Source organism: Macrotis lagotis, chromosome X, assembly GCF_037893015.1.
Source record: "Macrotis lagotis isolate mMagLag1 chromosome X, bilby.v1.9.chrom.fasta, whole genome shotgun sequence".
Classification (NCBI taxonomy): Eukaryota; Metazoa; Chordata; class Mammalia; order Peramelemorphia; family Peramelidae; genus Macrotis; species Macrotis lagotis.
In genome coordinates, this window is record NC_133666.1 from 631,834,652 (window position 1) to 631,856,493 (window position 21,842).

At 44.0% G+C, this 21,842-nt stretch overlaps 1 protein-coding gene across 2 annotated transcripts; it reads left to right on the top strand.

The window, feature by feature from the left end:
• The first annotated feature begins 3 nt into the window (after positions 1-3).
• Positions 4-16,040, top strand: TINCR (TINCR ubiquitin domain containing). Of its 2 annotated transcripts, XM_074203897.1 has the most exons (3): positions 4-263; positions 11,217-11,315; positions 12,358-16,040. In XM_074203897.1, exons 1-2 carry the CDS (start codon positions 4-6, stop codon positions 11,305-11,307), a joined length of 351 nt encoding a protein of 116 aa, XP_074059998.1. In that variant the 3' UTR covers positions 11,308-11,315; positions 12,358-16,040. The 2 variants fall into 2 exon arrangements, with proteins under 2 accessions (XP_074059998.1, XP_074059999.1); XM_074203898.1 differs by lacking the exon at positions 11,217-11,315.
• Positions 16,041-21,842: the final 5,802 nt, after the last annotated feature.

Consider the following 21,842-nt stretch of genomic DNA (forward strand, 5'->3'; position numbering starts at 1 on the left):
GCCATGGAGACCCTGCGCCGCAGCCTGTCCCGCTGGAAGCGCTACCGCATCCAGGTGCACGTGTCCGAGGAGGACCTGCTGCTGCCGCTGACCGTGCGGCCGGTGGACACCGTGAGCGACCTGCGGGCCCAGCTCGTGCGCCAGGGGGTCTCGTCCTGGAAGAAGGCTTTCTACTACAACGCCAGGCGCCTGGGCGAGCAGGACACCCTCCGGGAGGTCAACGTGCAGAACGGCTCCGTCCTGCTGCTGGTCAGCGACGCCAGGTGCCCGCGGGGGCCGGGGCCGGGGCGGGGCTGCACGGCGGGGGGGTGGGGGGTGGCGATCACTGCGCAGCCGGGGGGTCTGCGCCCCCCGATCAGTGTGGGAGAACTCGGGGCGTTTGGGGGCGCCTGGAGATGGCTGCACTGCCAGGGGCTCTGCGCCTCCCGATCAGTGTGGGAGAACTCGGGGCAACTGGAATCACCAGGGGCTGCCTCTCCTGGACAGGAGGGTGGCCTGGGAGATTACTGGACAACCAGGGAATTTGTGCCTCCTCCCATTAGCGTGGAAGTTATCGGGATGGCCAGAGGCCTGCATGAGTGGGTGGGCATGTGGGAGATCACAGGACAGCTAGGGGATGGGGGGGTAGGGGTGCCCAGTTTAAGTCGACTGAGCTTGTGGGAGTCCCGATAGCAGACCATGAGAGATCTCTGGATAGCCAGGGGTTCTGTGCCAAGGGACCTGGGCAGTGAGGAGCCTAGGAGATCATTGGACAGCTAGAGGTTTTAGGAATCTAAAGGGAGTGGCTTTGGGGTGGGATCCTGGGAATCCATTGGTTACAGGGCATGGGCTTCTTATGGTTTGAGTGGGGTGCCCCAGAGATTACTAGGTGGAGAGGGTCAGGAGTCAGTGGGAAGGCTAGAGGTCCTGGGAGTCTGGGGATGGATGGGGAACCAGTTAAAGACCTTGGAAATTTTTGCTAAATCTGATTTATCATATTGCTGACAGGAGTTTAATGGTTCTAGGGACTACTGGGATTGAGGGCCAGCCCTCCCTGGTTCCTCTCAGTGGGGATGGAGTTAGGAACTCTAAATAAGGGCTGTATAATGCCCTTAAAATCTGGCACTATTGAGAAAATGGCAGGTGGGATTTGAAATTCAATAAATCTAGGAGCTTTTTAGGAGTGAATTAATTAAATGTTTGATCAAATATAGCAGGCTAATTTTTTAAGTTAATAATTTTGTATGACCCACAATTTTTGATGGCTAGTGGTGAAGGCTGAAGGTTGAGTAGGAATCAGGACCATAGAAGATGGAGTTTCATGCAGAGTAATTAGTGTCATAGAACTCCCAGATTAAAGCTGGAAGGGACCTTAGAGGCAGTCCAATATGACCTCTCATTTTTATGAATGGGGAAACTGAGGCTCAGAGAGATTCAGTGATTTGCTCATGACCACAGATCACTATGCTTTTTTTTTTGACTGACCTTGGAAAACAATGATAATGATAAATCGACAGCCACAACTATTTTAGCCAGCTGTGCAATAGGCTCCCAAACATGATGTATAAAACCAATCACAGCAAGATGGTGACTTGTCCCAGCATCATTTTTATCTGAACTCCATGATGATATTGCCAATAAACTCTACATTTTCTATGCCATCCATGTAAGGTAGGCAGCACCAGGATTGTTATTCCATTTTCAAAAGATGAGGAAACAGGCTCAACACAGTGTCATCTAATGAGTATCAGAACCAAGACTCAGGGCCAGGTCATGGCAAGTGCTGCTTAGACACAGGTTGGACCAGATCTCTTCCCAGTTCCTGTCCAGCCTGGACATTCAATTATGATAACTTTTTTGAAATTTGCTTGCCACAGCACTTTGCTCACCTTGATGGTCTGAGCATCCTTCCTTATTACCACTACTTCTTTGCATCTGTGCAGGAAGTTTAGATTCATAAAGAGTAGAGAGGGGAAGATAGAGAAAACCTAGCAGAGAGAGAGAGAGAGAGAGAGAGAGAGAGAGAGAGAGAGAGAGAGAGAGAATGCTGGAAGCTTGCAGGCACACCTCTGCCAGATCATCCAGGATGGGGTGGGAAACATGCAGCCACAGGCCATAGAAGACCTTCAAAATTATTTTGTCTGGCACTGTCAAGACAATGGCAGATAGGACTTGAAATTCAATAAATCTAGGAGTTTTTTAGGATTGAATTAATTAAATATTTGACCAAATATAGCAGGTTAATTTTTAAGTTAATAATTTTATATGGCCTACAAATGATGTTATCATTATCCAAATGGCCCTTGGCAGAAGGGCCTACTCCTGATCTACAATTAAAATACTCTGACTTTATAGAAGGGGAAACTTGAGGTAGAGACTTGTAGTAGACAGTGGCCTCTAGAAACCTCCAGGGCTCTGTCACCATGTTTTTTGCAGTCTCTCTCTCTCTCTCTCTCTCTCTCTCTCTCTCTCTCTCTCTCTCTCTCTCTCTCCTTTCTTGTTTTCCTTTTTTCTTTATTTCTCTCTCCTTTTCTTTTTCTTTCTTAGTCATTCACAGTTATTCAAACAATATTATTGTTACTGTATACAACATTCTCTTGGTTCTGTTCATTTTACTCTTCATTATTTCATATTTTTCTAAAATCAACCCACTTATCATTTCTTACAGCTCAGTGTGAATACAGTAGTATTCCATCACATTCATATACCATACCATAACTTGTTTAGTCATTTCCCAATTGATGGGTATCTTCTCAGTTTCCCTTCTTGAAATTTCTTTTCTTTTTTTTTTTTTTGCAAGGCAAATGGGGTTAAGTGGCTTGCCCAAGGTCACACGGCTAGGTAATTATTAAGTGTCTGAGACCAGATTTGAACCCAGGTACTCCTGACTCCAGGGCCGGTGCTTTATCCACTGCACCACCTAGACGCACCCCACTTCTTGAAGTTTCTAATGCTGCATCTAGAGGCTTTAACAAGTTTGGTGTTTTTTTTTTTTTTTTTTAGTTTTGCAGGGCAATGGGGTTAAGTGGTTTGCCCAAGGCCACACAACTAGGTAATTATTAAGTGTCTGAGGCTGGATTTGAACTCAGGTACTCCTGACTCCAGGGTCAGTGCTCTATCCGCTGTGTCACCTAGCCACCCCTTTAACAAGTTTTGATGCCTCAAACTGGGTGCCCCAGTCTGGGAGAAAATATGCTACAATTTAGCTGTGAATAAAGATGGTGATGCCCAATCCTATCTATTTGGACAGGGCTGCCATGCAGAGAGTCATCTTATCAGTAACTCATTTTTATTAAGTCCCAACACTGAGCATGTGTTTGGTGTTGGTAAGAATAATAGGCAAGCCCTGCCCTCAAGATGCTTACACTTTTCCCTTGTGCTTTAATGTTGACAAGGTACTTTTCTCACAACAGCCCTTCCAGTTAGGTTGAATCTTAATGTAACAGAATATGAAATTTGGGGTCTGATGACCCGAGTTCAGAAGCTTGTTGGATTCCAACTCACTGTGACTGGAGGTTCCCTCTCCCTCTCTGAGCCTCAGTTGTCTCCTTGATCTATATAATCAAGAGATTGAATAAGATCACTTGTGATCCCTCCTAGCTCTGACATTCTGAGATTCTAGTGCTAATATTTTGTCCATGTCCTCTCTGAGGTCATTCCTGCCCTGGAACAGGTAGTATTAGGGTAATTCTTATGATTGGCATGAAGCAGTTTGAGGTACAGATGATGAGCTAAGGTTTGAATAGTGAAAGAATTTCACAGCAATTTACAACTCAGTGTGATAAGGGACCAATAAGTTTTATTTCGTAAGTGCAAGGTTATCGCATGAGGGTTCTACCCCTAGTGGATAAAGAACCCCTAGCAGGGGGAAAAAGCTTAGATTTATATAGGGGTTCAAGGGATGGCCTACATACTGGGGAAGATGTAGGGGAAAGATGTAGTCTAGTCAGAATATTCAGGGATGACAAAGGTTCATTTTGGGAAACAAAGAGATAACAGTTTGTTATCGTGTTGGGCTTCTGCCTCTGTTTCCCTGTCCTTGTAGAATCCTCCCAGTAGCAGCAGGTTCCTATCTGTTCCTATCTGATGGTTATTATCCATTCAAGGACTGATAAAAAGGAGGACTTTCTCAGGACTGGTGGCAAGCTTTACCCATGGGATTAACATCATTTTTCCATAATCTTTGCACAAAGTCAGCATAAGTCTTGTTGTAGTCTACTATAGAAAGGCACAGACTTTTAACTATTTGCTTTTTGCTTATTGTTTCCATGGCAACATTTCCACTGGTTCATAGAGGGAGTTATGATAGCCTCAGAGAGGTGAAGGGACATGCACTAGTGATTGCCAGAATAGGGTTTAGAACCTGGACTTTCCAATCCTTGGAGTAACTAGGTGGTTTGGTGGATATAGTACTGGTCCTGGAATCAGGAGGACTCATTTTCATGAGTTCAAATGTGACTTCAGATGCTCAGTAACTGTGTGCTCCTGGGTAAGTTACTTAATCTTGTTTGCCTCATTTTCCCCATCTGAAAAATGGGTTGGAAAATGGCAAAACCACTCCAATATCTCTATCAAGAAAATCCTAATGGAGTCATGAGGAGCTGGACATCACTGAAAAAAAGGACTGAATCACTGAATTTGTAATTGGATTTGTAAGGGTTCTTGGAGTTCCTCAAGTTGTCTGTTTGGATTGTTTGTCCTTTAAAACAGGAGTTATAGGTGTTGAGCATCAATTTTGACCCTAGCTATGTGACACTGTTACCTCTCCTCATTGTCCTCTAGCTTTCTTAATTGTCAAATGGGCAAGCTAATACTCATCCAATCTCCTGGGGGTGTTATAAGGAAAGAGCTTTGTAAATCTTGAAGCACCATAAGGAGGTAAAATATCACTCTGTAGTCTAACTTGTGGGGATGCAGTGTGACCCAGGATTCAGGAAGTCCCAAACTGAAGTCTTGCCTCTGACACATACTACTTGTTTGAAAATGGGTGTCACAACCTCTCTGGAACTATAAATGACTGATGAATTGCTGATCTTTATCAGTGGAGGCAGTTTTCACACTGGGAGTTCTCATCACTGATGAGTTAGTCATGGGGCCAGTGGAACAACAAATTAGACCACATTGAGTCTCAACTAGAATCGAAAGCACTGAGGGGGTGTATAAGAGATTGTGTGCTTTTTAATAGGCTATCGTCAGTCCCAGCTTTTGAACGAAGGGAGGAGAGGAGGTGGTGGTGATTCCAGAGCAATACGCAGGTAGATCTGTCACCCCAGGCAACTAAACCAGCCCAGTGGCTTTGCCTCTCTTCTTCCAACATAGGGTGATTTGGGCCCCTTCTTGGACCATTGTCAGTGGCTCTGGACTCAGTAATCAAGGCTAAAAAGTGGCCAATAAAAATTCACTTAGACTCTTTGGGCAGACAGAGGCTCAACCTGCTGGCCCATCTTAGCTGCCTCAGCTCCATCCTTCTGTTTTCTTAAAGTTCTTTTAGCTCTCTGGAAGATAAACCTATCTCTAGACAAAAGGGAGAGTGGAACAGTGGCAAAATTTGAACTTTGAGGACTTGGGTCCACCTGAGGAACCCCAGGCAAATCATTTGATCCCTCTCAAGCTCAGTTTCCACATCTAAAATGAGATGAAATTAGGGGTGGCTAGGTGGCGTAGTGGATAAAGCAGCGGCCCAGGAGTCAGGAGTACCTGAGTTCAAATCCAGCCTCAGACACAATAATTACCTAGCTAGCTGTGTGGCCTTGGGCAAGTCACAAACTGGGCAAACCCCATTGCCTTACAAAAACATTGCAAAAAAAAAAGAAGTTGATTAAAATGAGATGAAATTAGATAATCTTTATGATTTTTAACTTTCAGCTCTAAATTTTAGCTTCCTAATTAAATTAGAGACTTGCTTTGTGACCTCAGGAAAGTCACTTGCCCTTTATGAGCCTCCTCCTTCTTCCTCCTTCAAAAGCAACTGAGATAGAGTAGTGAGTGGATCATCAGGAAGACCAGGGTTCACCCGGGGAGGGTGTTCACTTGTTTCAAACTCAGTTTCCTCATCTTTAAAACGAGCACAATGATGCCTAGACTATTTTTCTCAAGGATCGCATGAGAATATATGTAGAATGCTTTGGCAGCTTAAATCATCATTAATGTTTTCATTACAACAGCCCTCTGTGATAAGTAGGTTTTCCAAGAGTTGCTATTCTCATTTTTCAAAGGAGGAAACTGAGCTTCAGAGAGGTGAGGAATATGGGACACACAATCTGTCGATTTAAAATCAGTTCTTTCTTGGGTTTATTGCTAAGTTATGATTGGACCATATGATCTTCTACAGCTCTAAGATTTTGAACAAGTCTGTAAATTCCATAGGTGTTTTCTTACCTATAGAAAAGGAAAAAATAATTATACTACTTTGAGATCCAGGATCAAGCATCAAGAATCATGTAGATTGAATTTAATTTTAGGGGCTTGTCACAAAATTTCCTTTTTCACTCATGTCCTCATCAAAATATCTCCACTGAGAACCCAAAGTCTCCACAGCAAAAGAAGAGGAATCTCAGCAGTTTGGCAAGCACTAAGGCTGACACAACATCAGTCATAGGACAGGTTATACTTGACCTCACAGGAAATGAAAACGACTTTCATCCCAGTCATGAACAGTCAAGTCAATGCTTCTTTGCTTTTCCCTCTCCCCAAGCACCTGTGCTCCAGAAATAGTTTGGGCCCCAGAGATGGAGGCAGAAAAGACCTAGGCATGACTATGACATTATCATGGATGGTAACTGAGCATAGATTAGTAATTTAGCTTTAGTCTTCTCATCTGCAAAATGGAGCAATTTATTCTCACTGGTTATAGTAAGAGATAATATCTATGATCTTAAAACATTCTAAAAAACCAGCTATTGTTCTTCTTGGATGCCCCCTTCTCTTCAACCTCAAGCAAATAAATAGGATAGCTAGACTTGCTAGGGAGGCAAGCAAACTTCCCTGTTGGGTGGATTTCTGTTTACCTAGGTTTTTCCAGGCTTGTTGGTCTCCTCTGGTTGCAGCTTTCTCAGCCAGGGGAGAGAATGTTCAGGAGCTGGGGTGCCATGTCACCCTATAATCAATGAGAATTAATATCAATAAACAGATAGCTCTGTATCCCTAGGTCCAAGACTGAGGAGTCAGGCAGGCATGTTGAAGAAATGCTGGGGAGGATATAAGTTTTGCAGAGCAGGTGATCGGTGTGAACAGCCAGGAGCGCAAAGGAGGATCTGGCTCCAACCCTAATGTGAAGTTTTGTGATAGCTTGTGGCCAGACTGGAGAAGCCTTGTATAATGATAGCTGACATTTATATATTCTTTTAAAGTGTGCCAGATCCTTTTACAAATATCAACTCCTTTGATTCTCATATCACAATAGACCTGGGAGGTAGACTCTATTCTTATCCCTGTTTTACAGATGGAGAAACTGAGGTGGAGGCTAAATGACTTGCCTAGGGACACACAGCTAAAATATGTGTGTAAGGCCAGATCTGAATTTAGATTTTTCCTGACTCTAAGTTAGCCATTCTCTATCCAGTTGCATCAAAGGAGATGGGACTTTATGCTTTGGGCAGTGGAAGGTCCTGTTTGTTGACAATCCATGATACTTGGCAACTATTTTCTTTGCTTCTCCAGTTAGCTTTAGATACAGAGTTTTTATCTTTTGTTTCATTCCTAGACCCCTAATGAAGCCTTATGAACATCTCTGAATGGTGTTTTTAAATTTGTGCAATTAACTATATAGGATTATAAAGGAAGCCAATTTTGATGAAATAAAGATTTTTTTTTATTCAAGTTCATGCCCCGCCCCATCTATCAGTAGACTACTTGGGTGTCCATGGATCTTTTTTAAATTTTTTTTTAGGTTTTTGCAAGGCAAATGGGGTTAAATGGCTTGCCCAAGGTCACACAGCTAGGTAATTATTGAGTGTTTGAGACCAGATTTGAACCCAGGTACTCCTGACTCCAGAGCTGGTGCTTTATCCACTGTGCCACCTAGCCACCCCTATTTTTTAAATTTTTATTTAAGGCAATGGGGTTAAGTGACTTGCCCAAGATCACACAGTTAAGCAATTATTAGGTGTCTGAGGACAGATTTGAATTCAGGTCCTCCTGACTCCAGGGCCAATGATCTATCCACTATACCACCTAGTTGCCCCAGTGTCCATGGATCTTGAGGGAAGAACCCCTTGATAGAGGCAGAGCATCTTTGCACTGGATTGACAGATGCCAAGGTGCAGGCAGAAGGAAGGCACAGATATTTGATCATGGGATCAATTCAGGATCCCACATTTAGAGCGTTACTGGACCAATTAACTGTCATCTAGGCCAACCCTCTTATTTGGGGAAACAGGTTAAATCAATCAATCAAACAATATTTGTTAAGTGCCTAATATGTGCAATGCACAATCTTAAGAGTTGGTGAAGTGATTTCTCTGTGCCCCAAGGACCATGTCTGCTACTCCCTTTGTTCAGAAGTCACTAGCCCAGGCAAGCACAGAATAGGAAAGGAGGACTTTGGAGACACTCTTATGTAGCAGAAAGTCTTCTGGACCAAGCATCTTAAACCCTGTGTTCTAATCCAGAGTCCAGCCCTACCTTTTTGTGGAATCCCTTCCCATTTTGGGGTTCTCCATTGCCTCTTTTATAAAAATCTAAGGTCCCTTCTAAGTGAAACATTGCAGAGCATCACACCATCTTGAATTTCCTTATGGCTTTAAGGCTTCTTACAGAAAGCTTGGGATGGAGGCAGAAGCAGAAGCAAGTATTTTATCTCCATCTCTCTATAGACAGATCTAGAGAGGTGAAGATAACCTCAGATCTTAGGATCAGAGATTTCCAACTGGAAGGAAACTTAAGGATCATCTTGTCCTGCCCTCTCCTTTCCTGGATGAGAAAACAAAGTCCAACTGAGGGGAAGTGACTTACTCTATTAAACTGTAAGTGCCTTGAGGGCAGGGACTCTCTTTTGCCTCTTTTTATATCCCCCCCCAGCCCATAGAACATGGTAGGTGCTTAATTAGTGTTTATTGAATTGCATTAATTGACTTAGGGTCACCTACTTTTAATAGGTCAGAAAGGGAGTGTTTGAACTTGGGACCTTGCTTCCAGATCCTGAACTGTTTCTATTGACCCACTCTTTCTTCCCTTCCACTAGAGACCATTTAGTCCACCTCTGACATTTTATAGAAGAGAAATAACATCCAGACTGGAGAATGGACTTTGCTAAGGACATGCAGCAAGTTAGGAACAGATCTTGGTTATGGGCTTCATGTCTCCTCCAGGAAACCATTCCAATGACTCAAAAGTAATTCCTGTAGGGTCCTGGGGGTGGTCCCTGAGCAGAGGGGTGAGACATGAGCCTGATTTAGGCTATATACCCACTTTGTCTAGGGCACAAAGTAGCCTGAGCAGGAGCCTTAGGGATCATAGGATTTAGAATCAAAAGGGACATTAAAACATCATTTATTCCAAGTCTGTTGTTTCATAGATGGGGAAACTAGTTTAGAGAAGATGAGTAATTTGCCCAAGGTCATATAATTAATAAGTAGCAGAATTGGTAAGATTTGAACCCCAGATCTAGAGCTTTTCCTTGAATATTCTTTTTCAGGTTCAACTATCTACTTGTCTTAACTTCTGTTGCAGACCCCCCCCCCTTCAACTTGACATGCTAGGGATAGAGATGTTCCTTGGAAGATCCTAAGGGATGTCTTCTGTAATGCTTATAGGTCTCGGGATCTTGGGAAGGGGAATATTAGGGGCTGGGACAAATATCTTGATCCTGGAAACATGATACAATAGAAACATCAGTGGACTGGGAGTCAGGATACTTGGGTTCAAGTATTGTACCTGTTATTTAACTAGGTATGTAACCCTGGGTAAGTTCGTTCACTTGAAGCATCGGAGGTTACTGGGTCAAGACAATTATCTGCAAGTTTCTTTGTTGTTGTTGAGTCATTTCTTTCATGTCCAACTCTTAGTGATCTCAATTGTTTTTTTTTTTGGCAAAGATACTGGAGTGGTTTGCCATTTCATTCTCCAGCTCATTTTCCAAATGAGGAAACTGATGCAAACAGTGTGAAATGACTTGCCCAGGGTCACATAACTAGTAAGTGTCTGAGGAGAGATTTGAACTTGTATCTCCCTGACTCCAGATGCTGCACTTTACATTATGGCACCTCTTAGCTCCCCAAGTTTCTTTAGAACTATCCAAAAAGAGAGAAAAATTACCTGGTCAGGTAGTGAAAGAAGCTCCTGTGTGATTCTGGTGTCAGGAACCTTATGAAGGAGAGAATCTGTTTAAGGTACAGCTTAGACTAATCAACCTATGAGGTCTCTTCTAGTTCTTCAATTCCATGATTTCTTCTAGTCTCTGACTCTGAGTCCCTGCTCTCTCTGGGTCTCAGTTTCTTGATCTGTAAAATGGGAGAAGAGGTTAACAGGAGATACAGTTGTAGTTCGTAGAAAGAGCACTGGACTGGGGTCAAAAGAGCTAGGTTTGCATGGTGGCTTTGCTATTTATTACATGTTCTTACCTGAGGGTGCTCTGCCCAAAGAAGTATAAATTTTAATTGGCCAACTTACTTGATCATTGTTTGAGCCCTGATTGGCTTAGAATGAGCATAAACTAGCAATTGTTTCTGTTTTGGCCAGAAATCCTGAGGATCTTCCCCTCCTAGACTGATTTTATATATTTTTTTGGGGGGGGATTATGTAAAAGAGGACATTCTTTGCCTCATTTTTTCTTACCAGCTTTAGTCACTGAATAGGCACTGTCTCAGTCAAACTGAGACCTGTTAAAGTCCTTAGCTTAAAAAGGCCAAGGTCTCTGCTGTATCCAGGGCCATCTTCAGTCATCCTGATCCATATCAGCCGCTGGACCCAAATGATTTCAGAGGAGAGAGTGAGGATGGTGACTTTGCACAGCTCTCCCTCTCTTAAATCCAATACCTTTACATGTCATGGCACCACACCCTGATGCTATGGTCTTCTTCTGAGAACAAAGGACAACAACGATGGCCAATAGCAAGAACCATCTCACCGAATTACCCATGGACTCGGTAATCATTTCACCACGCTTGGCCTCATTTTCCTCACCTCAAATGGCAATAATAAGACCTATTCGACTTATCTCAGAGGGTCATTGGGAGGGACATATTTGGTCAACTTGATAGTGTTTTAGAAATCTGAGTTGTTATTCTTGGAACCCCCAGGCTGCCCCAAACTAGTGGAGATACCCTGAGGCGAGAGGCATCCTGGGCCCCGGAGGACAAGTTCCCTGCTGCCTATGAATCACAACTGTGACTGGGAAGGTATGGCAGGAGAAAGGCCAGTTTTGTCTTGGGGCCTGGCATGCCTCAGTGAAGTCACCAAGCTATTGCCATAGCTCTTAGGGAGCCCGTCCCCGGGACCTGCCCGTCCCCGACTCTGGCTCGTAGGACGCCCACTCTCTTCCCCTTCTCCTCCTTGACCAGCAGAACATGACAAGCAGCAGTTTTCTGGACCCCTCCTCCCCCCTCCCCATCCCCTTGGAGAATCCAGAGTCTTGATAGAGATGGGCCACAGTTCTTGGAGGGGGTGTGGATGGTGAGGAAAGCCATCTGTTTGTCTCCTTTTCTCATTTTTCCCACCTGTAAAAATGGAGGTAATAATCCTTGTTCTATTTCTTTTGAGTATCTTGGTCTACTGGATTGAATGAGAGACTAAATGGGAAATGTTTTGGAAAAAATACAGTGATGAGTTACTATTCTCCTTCTCCTGCTTCCTGAGGGATCAAGGGAAGCTTGAGATTTCTTATTGGTCAGTCATATTCTTTGGGTTATTACAGTTGGTGCCTTTAAAAATGAGGGACTTGGACTAGACAATCTCTTCCATCCCTTCCAGCTCTAAATTTCATGATCTTAAAACCTTGATTCAGGTTTGAGAGGAATTCAGTCCTGAAGCTGAGTGGGGGTGGAGGGTGTGGGATCTGCTCCTACGTTGTGAGTCCCTTCCCTTGCTCTCATACCTCCAGCTCTCTCCAGCCACTGTCTGCACCTGTCCTTGAACAACCACCTGGCTCTTTCCAACCTTTACTCTGCTCTTTATTCTGCTCTCTCTTCCTGGAATGTTTTCCTTTCCTCCAACATTTCATCCTTCTTGACTAAGCCCAAGTTCCTGTCCTGGCCCCCTCCCTCAATGGCTGCCAAGGTCCGTTTGTCAAGTTTCTCCAGCCTCAGTTGTCTGGCCTGTCAAGTCTTAAACTTAATGCATGTGTGTGTGTGTGTGTGTGTGTGTGTGTGTGTGTGTGGTCTTCCCAGCTACACAAGGACATCCTGGGTCTTACATACATTTATCTTTGTTTCTTACCTGCAGGGAGCAGCAAACTGCCCTAAAGACGATGATTGAGTGGGTCTGATCAAGATATCTGCAACTGTCACAGAAGCAATCATGAGATTTTGTGCCTTCTTCACTCAAGAGTGCTCTCTGTCATTTATGTCCTTCCCTATGTCTTATGAGAAGGGGGAGGGCATAGGCTGGGTCCTGGGCTAGCCCTGGGAATCTGGGTCCAAGACTTAGGACTGGCTTGGGAGATCTTGTTCACATTATCAACCTGCATGCCTACCAGCCCAGTCCAGGGGTTAAGGGGCAGAGGAGAGTGAATGTGAGTACAGTGAAGCAGGAAATAGCATCTCAGCTCTTCAAGTCAAACCAAGTCAGACCTTCACCTGGTTCCTGAATATTTGGCAGCTTCCTTGATGCTGCTCTATGGGTGTGGGTTTGAGAGTGTCTGGCTTCAGTTGACCAACAGTGGACACAATGGTACTTGGCAAGATCCCTGCAGTCTGGGAAGAACAAATTGACAATCCAGGTGGCATGGCCGTTTATTCCAAAGTTGAGAATGCTCTGCAATGTCAGGGAGACTGCTCCAACATTCTGGGTGGAATACACATCCAGAAACTTTTTCTTTATTTTAAAGAGAACTTAGGACTCCTGGCCACATCCTATCTCATAGCCTTTAAAGTTGAGCTGGAGAAGGTAGCGCCCTGGGTGCATTTCAGAGTGGAAATATTTATATTTCAAGCATTGGTATTGAGTGGAAGCTGATACACCAGCCCTGCCTGAAGAGAAATAGTGTTTTAATTAAGAGTCATGTTTACCATGGAATGATCGTACAGGTGCAGAATAAAATGGGGGAGCCGGTGAGAGGCAGCTTGAGTTTCAAATGATGGATTTGTGAGCCAGAAGGCTCTATTGCTTATCCTAGGATATTTTCCTTGGCACAAATCCTGTGGGAATTAATACTTTATCATGCCCCTCAGTCTGTCCCTCCTGGACCCTGGGATGAGCTGGGGGTGGGGAAGGAGATTTTTAATTTCCCATAATACACATGGACTCTGAGAATGATAAGGAATGGAGAATAATTTGAACTAATTTTGTATCTAAAAGGGGTTCCATGTTTGCTTTGCCTTTTTTTTTTAAAGCAGCATCTCTATGAGGTTGGTAGTGCTAGTGTTTCCATTTTACAGATGTGAAAACTGAACTTTAATATTAGTGATTTGTCCATGCTCAGCACAAGTAGAGAGTGTCAGGTCTTGGGCTCTTTCTAGTACAACAGCCTGTGAAAGTCTTTACCAGAATCATACCAGCAGAACCTTCCATTGACTTATACCACTGTAGACTTGACAAGAATCAATGCAGTCCAAATTCTGAACCTGGGGAATTTCAGGGATCTCTGTGTTTCTGAATTTGTCATTTAAATTTTGGAATCAGACTGTGAGTTCTTGGAGAATGAACTTTTTTTGTCTACTTCACCTTATTGATTGACATAGACCTAGTCACATAGGAATCTTAGATCAGAGTGATTTGTAGATTTGTAGAAGGCTGCAAACCATCATGGAAAAAAAGAACTGACCTTGAAATTAAAAGATCTGGATTCATGTTTCAATTTTTCCCCCTTGTTAGCTGTGCATCTCGATTTTGAGAAAATCATCTTTTTTTTTTTTTATCATTACCATCTTGCTTTCTTTGCTGGATTATGTATGCAATGGCCAGATCTTCTTAAGACCATCAATATAATATTCCTTTCATATTTCAAGAGATGAAAATAAGTGTACAAGACAAAGTACAAAAGTATATAAGACAGTGGGACATGAAATATCTATGTGTGAGATTTTACTTTTCCTGCAGCTTTACATTTGTTTGAAAAGTACAACTTTTTGACTTAGACATAGTTCTGTCAAATTTAACCTGATTACAATAATAATGCCAGTATCACTGATTGGATAGTTGCTAAAAAACAAAAAAAAAACCCTGCATTTTTTCAATAAAATCAACACTGGGTGCAAACTACAATGCTAATTGTTTGGTGAATAAAACATCAGAACAAGAATTTCACAAAGTCCCAAACCTTGAAATTATATTTTTTCAAACTGCATGCATTTCCCTAGCATCGAAGATGTGAAGCCCATTCTCATTCTTTGTGTGTGGGTTTGTGACCTTGCCTTCTCTCATTGAGCATTCAGATTTCCAAATTTCCTGTTACTTAGAGTTTAATAATTTCCTTCTTCATCTGAATGACAACCAGCTTCATCCTCACTCTTAATACCCATTTATTTTCAGAATATGACTTTTTGGTCCTTGTTTCCCAAATTCATTTTTTCCCCAAATTTCAGCAGACCATGACTTATCCCCTTTTTTGCCTTGCCAGAGCATTTCCCTTTTCTTTTCCTGTTCAGTAAATTGCTCTGGATTCACAGCTGCTGTATTGTAATAGCTAGGTACAGCTATTCCCATCTCTGCCAATGCTTTGGCCTGTAATGCAGCCATTTGAGCTGCCCTAGCCATCTGAGGAGTTCCTTGTGTTCCTGATGCTAGAAAGGCAGTAATATTGAAGACAGATCCTCCAGTGAGGCAGCTGCTGCTACTGTTTCTGTTTTTCAACCATTTCTTTTATTCTCTGTTCTTGCAATTTCCTTGCTCTTTTCAACCGTGGAGCTAATACTTCTTGTGCACCCATTGCTGTGTTTTGCCTTCTAAAAATGAAGTGGATGTTTTAGGAGAAACAGGCATCAGATGGCTTTTAAAAAACCTCTATCTGGAGATGACTTTTCTGTAGCTATTCTATCTCATTCTATATCGCTGGTTGTTATATTCCACAGAGTCCTGGCTGCCGGGTCTACACCCCCACTGACTGCACTCACCAGGATCTGCAGCCTGTTCACCTGATCTGACTAAAGTGTGTGCCAGAGACCTGGATGAATCAAAGGGACAGGAGCCTTGGGGCACTGCAAAGCATCCCGGGCATCCTTTTTTTTAGCCTTAACTTTACTGTCAGAGCCTCAGTTTGATGATCTGCAAAATGAGGATAATAATCCTTGCACAGCGTACCTTAGAATTGTGAGGAAGGGTTTTATAGACCTTAAAGTTCTCTAGAACTGTCAGAGCTAAAAGAGACCTTATAAATCATGGAATCCAAATGACTTACTTTACAGAGGAAAAATCTGAGGCACAGAGAGAGGAAGGGACTTGACAGCTAGGGGCATTGGAACTCATTCTCAACTCCCAAATTCTCTTTCTCCTGAACATCATTGCTCCTAACATCTCTCCAGTATTTCCTACAGATGGTGTAGGTATTGCCTTGTAAGCCTCTTCATGGAAAAATTAATCCCTTCTCTCTAGAGGAGGACTGTTTTTTGTCCCATTATGAGGTTGCACCCTGGAGATAAAGGATACTGCTGGCACTCACATAAGTAAAACTATTCTCTAGATAGAGCCACGTTAACTCAGTGTCCCTACAAGGAGTGAAATGGTTTCCTGATTAAGAGCGATTGAGTCCTGGTTCTATCAGTGACAGGGACATGATGAGCCCCTGCCTTTCTTTGGGCCTCAGATTCTCCATCTATTAAATGAGGGGATTGACTAAGAGGACCCTCAGGGCCCTTCCAACTCTAAAAATCTTTGTTCTATATTCTAAGGTCCCTTCCATCTCTAGCTTTCTATAGTCCCTATTCCAAGTCCCCTTCTAGCTCTGACATTTCATTTTCTGTATTCTTAGATCTTTTTTTAGGAATTCTTTATTCTGAGGGTCCTTCTGGCTCTAAATTCTATGATGCTATGAAGGTATGAGGCATGCTGTGATTGATTGAGATCCGGCAGCCTGGAGAAGCATCTTCCCCCGACAGGCGCCCTGCCCTGAATAGGTAGCCACTGTTTTTATCCAGGCTTTTGTCTGACCTCTATCTCAGGAGGGAACTTGGCCTGTAAGGCCAAAGTCCTGCCTAGTTGTATGTCCTCTCCTGAAGCCAAAGGCTTACGTTTAGACTCTATGAGATACATTTAAGCACCAAGAAGATATGCTCATAGGCAGTTTACTTATTGGAATTCATTGGAACCATATATATGCACATGGAAGACACACTGGATGCTTATATATAGAAAACATACACATGAGGCACATATTGAAGTTATCCACATACATATAGCATGTGATGATGTCTGTCCTTTGTTCTCAAAGAAGACCCTGATATTAGGGAGGGGAAGCTGACAAGTACATGAATTGGATTTGAATGAGGGGATTCTGTGTTGTCACCAATCTCACTTTCTCCTTCAGAGTCATCTGGCTCTGGTGGTCAGATATGAATCAGGATGACTGGAGACAATCAGGGTTAAGTGACTTTCCCAAGGTCACACAGCTAGTAAATGCCAAGGATCCAAGGCTAGATTTGAATTCAGGTCCTCCTGACTCCAGGGATGGTACTTTACCCATTACATCACCTAGCTGTCTAAATGGATAAACTCTATAAATGATCATGATGTTTGTCTTTCATTCTCAAAGAAGTCCATGACATGCACATGAATTAGATTTGAGATTTGAGTGAGGGGGTGCTGTGCTAAGTCACCAGCCTCACTTTCTCCTTAAGTCATTCCAGTTGTGCCTGATCCTGTGACCACAAAAGAGAAGGTGAACTTGGGGGATACAAGTGCATAACCACAAAACAGGTAGGTACCCCCAGATGTATACACATGTGATAGACACATATAGGCATCCATGTGAAAACATCCACATCCACATTCGCATTGCATTTATTTATACATGAGAACACAAACACATTGGAAGTACATGCATGAGATATGTGTGATGGCAATGGAGCAATGAAGGGACACACATTTGTACAAAGACACATATAAGCTTGTCAAGAATGGGTGACCATGCACAGAAGTTGCAGAAGGACCTTCTGCCCCTCCCCGCCTTGCTACCCTCCCCCCCATATCTTCCCTCTCTGGGTAGGACTAAGGAGCATTTTGGGCTCCCACGCAGCTGACACCCTGTAACTCTGTAATAAACAGGGAAATTGCATTAGCATAAATTTGAATGAGCTTGGCTGGCTTAAATGGCTTCCTTACTTGTCTGCAAACCTCCTGGGTGGTGGCTGTCCAGCTTGGGTGGGGTGGGGTGGGATATACCTGGGAGCTGGATTCTGATTCCTTGCCCCTGCAGATTTCCCCAACCCGACCTGCATCCTTCCTTCTCTGTCTTCTCCCTTGTCTGCCCCTCTTCCTCTGCTCTCTCACTCTTCCTCCCTCTAATTTTGTTCTCCATTTTCTGAGCTTCTCTATATTTCCATCCATTTCTTTGTCTCTTTTCCTCTCTATTTTTGTGCTAAACACAGGATATAATAATGTTGACTATTTCTCTTTTACCAATTCTCTGGTTCCCCTCATCTTCTCTTTGTTCTATTTTTCTCTGACCTCATCTTTTCTTTTCTCCCCCCCCCCCCAGCCCGAATCCTTTCTCTGTCTCATTGCTTCTTCTGTTGTCTGTCTTGGTCCCCTTCTCTGTACCTATCTCTCTGTCTCCTCTGCTTTCTGGTTCTTTTTTGTCTCCCCTTTCCTCTCTCTCCTTATCACCCCTTCGGTCACACAAGCTGTATTTTCCTTAGAGCTAGGCTACTGTGGCCTAGTTGGATCCTGAGCTCTGTACCATTCTAATTACTGCTTTTATACACCCCACTGGGCCCATTGCTCTTAATTCTCTTGCCATTCCATGTCCTGAAAGACACCTTTTCTTGGGTTTCAGGTAAATTGGACTCTTCAAAGACTTCACTGGGCACCCAGCCCTGGATTTGGACCTAGGAAGTTTGGGGGATTTGAATAGGTGGATGGGTGGGGTGAGGGGATGTGAAAGGAGCTGATTCTGGCTTTGCAGGCAAGGACTTCCTAGTCTGTGGGAGATGGAGAAGCAGATGTAGACCCTGCCCCAAAAGAGAAGGAATAGATCCAGGGCCTGCCCTCAGGGAGTGCCTAATCTGCTTGGGGGGGGGGGGGCAAAGTTACTTAGAAATCAATTCAACAAACCTTCACAAAGAAGGTAGAAATAAGAAAAATCCTCCTTTTCCTCCCCTCTTTCAACCAGAGTAGCCTCTTGGCCCTGAATCTGTTATTAAAATGGTTTCTCATTAAGATGGCTTTCTTCTCTGCAGAGAATAGCTCTCTGAAGCAGGCAACTGTGCAATCCCAGAGACAGACTTCCTGCCAGCAGCTTCAACCCTCAGTGGGTTCTGAAGACCCGTCCACTTCTGCCGGTCACAGAAGTATTAGTAGGAACTCTTAGTCCACTTAACTCATTACTCCAGGAAGGCCTGGATTACATCCACTCTAAGGACCTGCCCAGCTCTGAGATTCTGTGTTCTGTGGACTAAGGTCCCTGGGTTGGAAGGGACTTGAATGGAATGTTAATTGTGTTCCATGTTCTAAGGTACTTCCAGGTCTGAAATCTGTTCCAAGGGTCCTCCTAGTTCTGACACTGATGTTCTAAGGTCCCTCCCCATTCTGATTCTCTGTGTTCTAAGCACCCTCCCAGCTCTGATTTTCTGTGTTCTGAGGACCCTCCCGGTCCTGCCCTTCTCTTCAGCCTCTCCCAGCCGGGACTCCCGGGCTGAGGGCTCTTTCACTTCCTTCCCCCAAAGAACAAAAGCCAGTTTCATCAGGGGCAGAGCCCAGGCTTTTACGAGAACTCCATCAAGAAGGCTGGTTCTGGGCCGCCGAGGGGGGTGGGGTAGGGGGATGGGCCGGCCTCCCAGGAGACCTGGCACCTGCAAGACGGGGAGCAGGCCCAGGCTGGAAAGAGTTTCGGGTGAAACTTGGCAGCGGGCGGCGCGGCCCCAGCCCAGCCTCCCCCGCCCGGGCTGCGGCTGCCAAGGCGGGCCCCGCGCTTCCCTCCCCCGGCTCCGCGCGGCCGCCCGCCCCGGAGAGCCGCCCCGGAGAGCCGGAGGGTCGGGAGCCAAGTCCTCCGAGCGCCCGTGGAGCGGCCGGAGCCGGGGCGGGCTCTGACGCCCTCTCGGGCCTGAGGCCAGCCCGGGGCCCTCGTTGTGGCTGAGAAGCGCCGCGTCCCGAAGGGGCAGCCAGATTCCGGGGGTCAAGAAACACGCGTTCTACCCGCATGGATGATGATGATGATGATGATGATGATGATGATGATGATGATGATGATGATGAGTAACCAACATTCATATAGCGCTTTCAGGTTTGTAAAGCACTTTACAACAGCTCCTCTGAGCCTCTCTAGAGCCTTGGGAGAGAGGTGCTGTTGATTATCTCCGTTTTGTAGCCTAGGAGGCTGAGGCAGGCTTGCTCAAGGTCATACAGCCTAACTCCAGGTTCTGTTCTACTGGGCCCCTGAAACAGGACGTGTTCTATACATACACACACACACACATACACATACATGTGCATATACCCATGTGTATATACAGAAATAGCCAGAGATATGGAGATATATAGATAGATATACAGAGCTATAGATATATAAATCTATATATAGCAAAACACATGCACAAACACATATATATACAGAAATAGATATGGATACATACACACACACACATATATATACAGAGAGAGATATAGATCTACAAATGCATATCAATACACACATATATATACAGAGATAAATAGATACAGATATGGATATATATTTATACAGATATATATCAAAACATACACAATCACACACATATATACAGAGATAGAGAAAGATATAGATCTATAAATGTATATCAACACGCACATATATATATTTACAGAGATAGATACAGATATGGATATATATATATACAGCTATATATAGCAAAACACATACACAATCATACACATATACAGAGATAGATATAGATACAGATCTATAAATGTATATCAATACACACACACACACATATATACACAGACATAAATAGATACAGATATGGACATATATATATATATATATATATATGGAGAGAGAGAGATCAAGAGATCTCTATCTATACATATACAAATAGGAATGGGGGATTGGTGGGACATAATCAGCTGATCAAGCTTCCACTTTACATGAATAAAGTAAATATCAAACAATTTCAGGGAGTCAGTCAGCTAACAAACATTTATTAAGTATTGACTATATACCAAAGATTATTCTATGTACTAGAATATGAAGAAAGACCAAAGCAAGAGAGCATTCATTTAGTTGAGATTTTAGACTTGCTTTTCCAACCCCAGCATGTTCCTTATTAGGTAAGGTTTCCAAGACTGCATTGCCCTCAGTGTTTTAGGGGCAACTCTAAGTTTTAGGGTTTTGAGATTTTTCTAAGGCCATTGGGTCAATCCCCCATTCCAGTGTCTTCTGAAATTCCAGATACTGCTAATCACCTTTAACCATCTGTTGCCTCATCAATAGGATGATAATGAGTGAACTTTAATTGGTTTTTGCAGAGGGATATTTGCTGAAAAGCTATAGCAAGAGACTAAAATATAAAACTATTTTCCACCCCAGCAGCTTGGGGTCCATTCCCCCCTCTGCTTCCTTGACCCTGGGGAAGTGGGCATCAATCCAGGCAGCTGTTACCGAACGTTTGTCCTGCCATGGCCACTTCTGAATGTGGCAGAACTGGAGTGGAGATGCTCCTTTATTGCAGGACGCGTCTTAAAAGCCTTGTACTAAAGAAAAGAAGACAAATAGAAGGCAGTGTCCTCCCAGAGGCTGGGTTTGCCTAGGAGGCTGTGGATTCCTGGGTCATCCAGTACTTGCCAACTCTCCACAGGCTTCCTCCAAAGCCAGCACAGAGGAAAACAAAGCCAATTTCTCCATTGGAATCTTTGGCCTGAATTCTCAGACAAGTAGAAGGCCTCTCTTTTCACAACACAGCCAATGAAAAAGGTATATTCACAGAAGACCTGAAGGGGAGAGCAGGGGGATGGGGCACCCTCCATTCAATATCAGCAAGGATGTCTGGAAGCAGATTCCCACAAAGCTCCACGTGGACTGGGAACAGGTCTCCTGAACATGCTGTAAGCCCTCATTTTCAAGCCTTCCTCTTACACTAACAACTGAGAGCGGGGGCAGGAATAAGGAAAGGCTTGCTATATAGGAGGCGGTACTTTAACAGAGAACTAGGTGAGCCTGAGCTCCAAGGGATGGAGAGGAGGAAGAAGAGCACTGTAGCCATGGCAACAGCCTGTGCAAAGGTATGGAGATGGGACAGAGAATTAGTGAACAGGGCAAAGCAAGGAGGTCTGTTAGTCTGGAATGGGAGGTCAGGTGACATCAATCTGGAATGAGTTTATTTTCTGTATCTCTTTGTCTCTGCTTTTCTCCCATCTCTGATAGATTGTTTCCTTCCCATCTCAAAATTGCTCTGTCCTCTTTTTTCATCTCCCTCCTTCTCCCTCTCTTTCACCTTCCCTTTTCCTCTCTCGCCCTGTCTCTATCTCCCTCTCTACCTATCTCTTTCTCTTCCTCTCCCTCTTTCTCCTTCCCTCTCTGCCTTTCTCCCCCTCCCTCTTTCTTTCCCTCTCTTTCCCTCCCATTCTTTCTCTCCCTCTTC

Bases quoted from the DNA above. Each gene is read 5' to 3' on its own strand.
- TINCR (XM_074203897.1), top strand. From the start codon at position 4: ATGGAGACCCTGCGCCGCAGCCTGTCCCGCTGGAAGCGCTACCGCATC. The intron at 264-11,216 runs GTGCCCGCGGGG...TGGAACCCCCAG, and splicing joins CTGCTGGTCAGCGACGCCAG to GCTGCCCCAAACTAGTGGAG.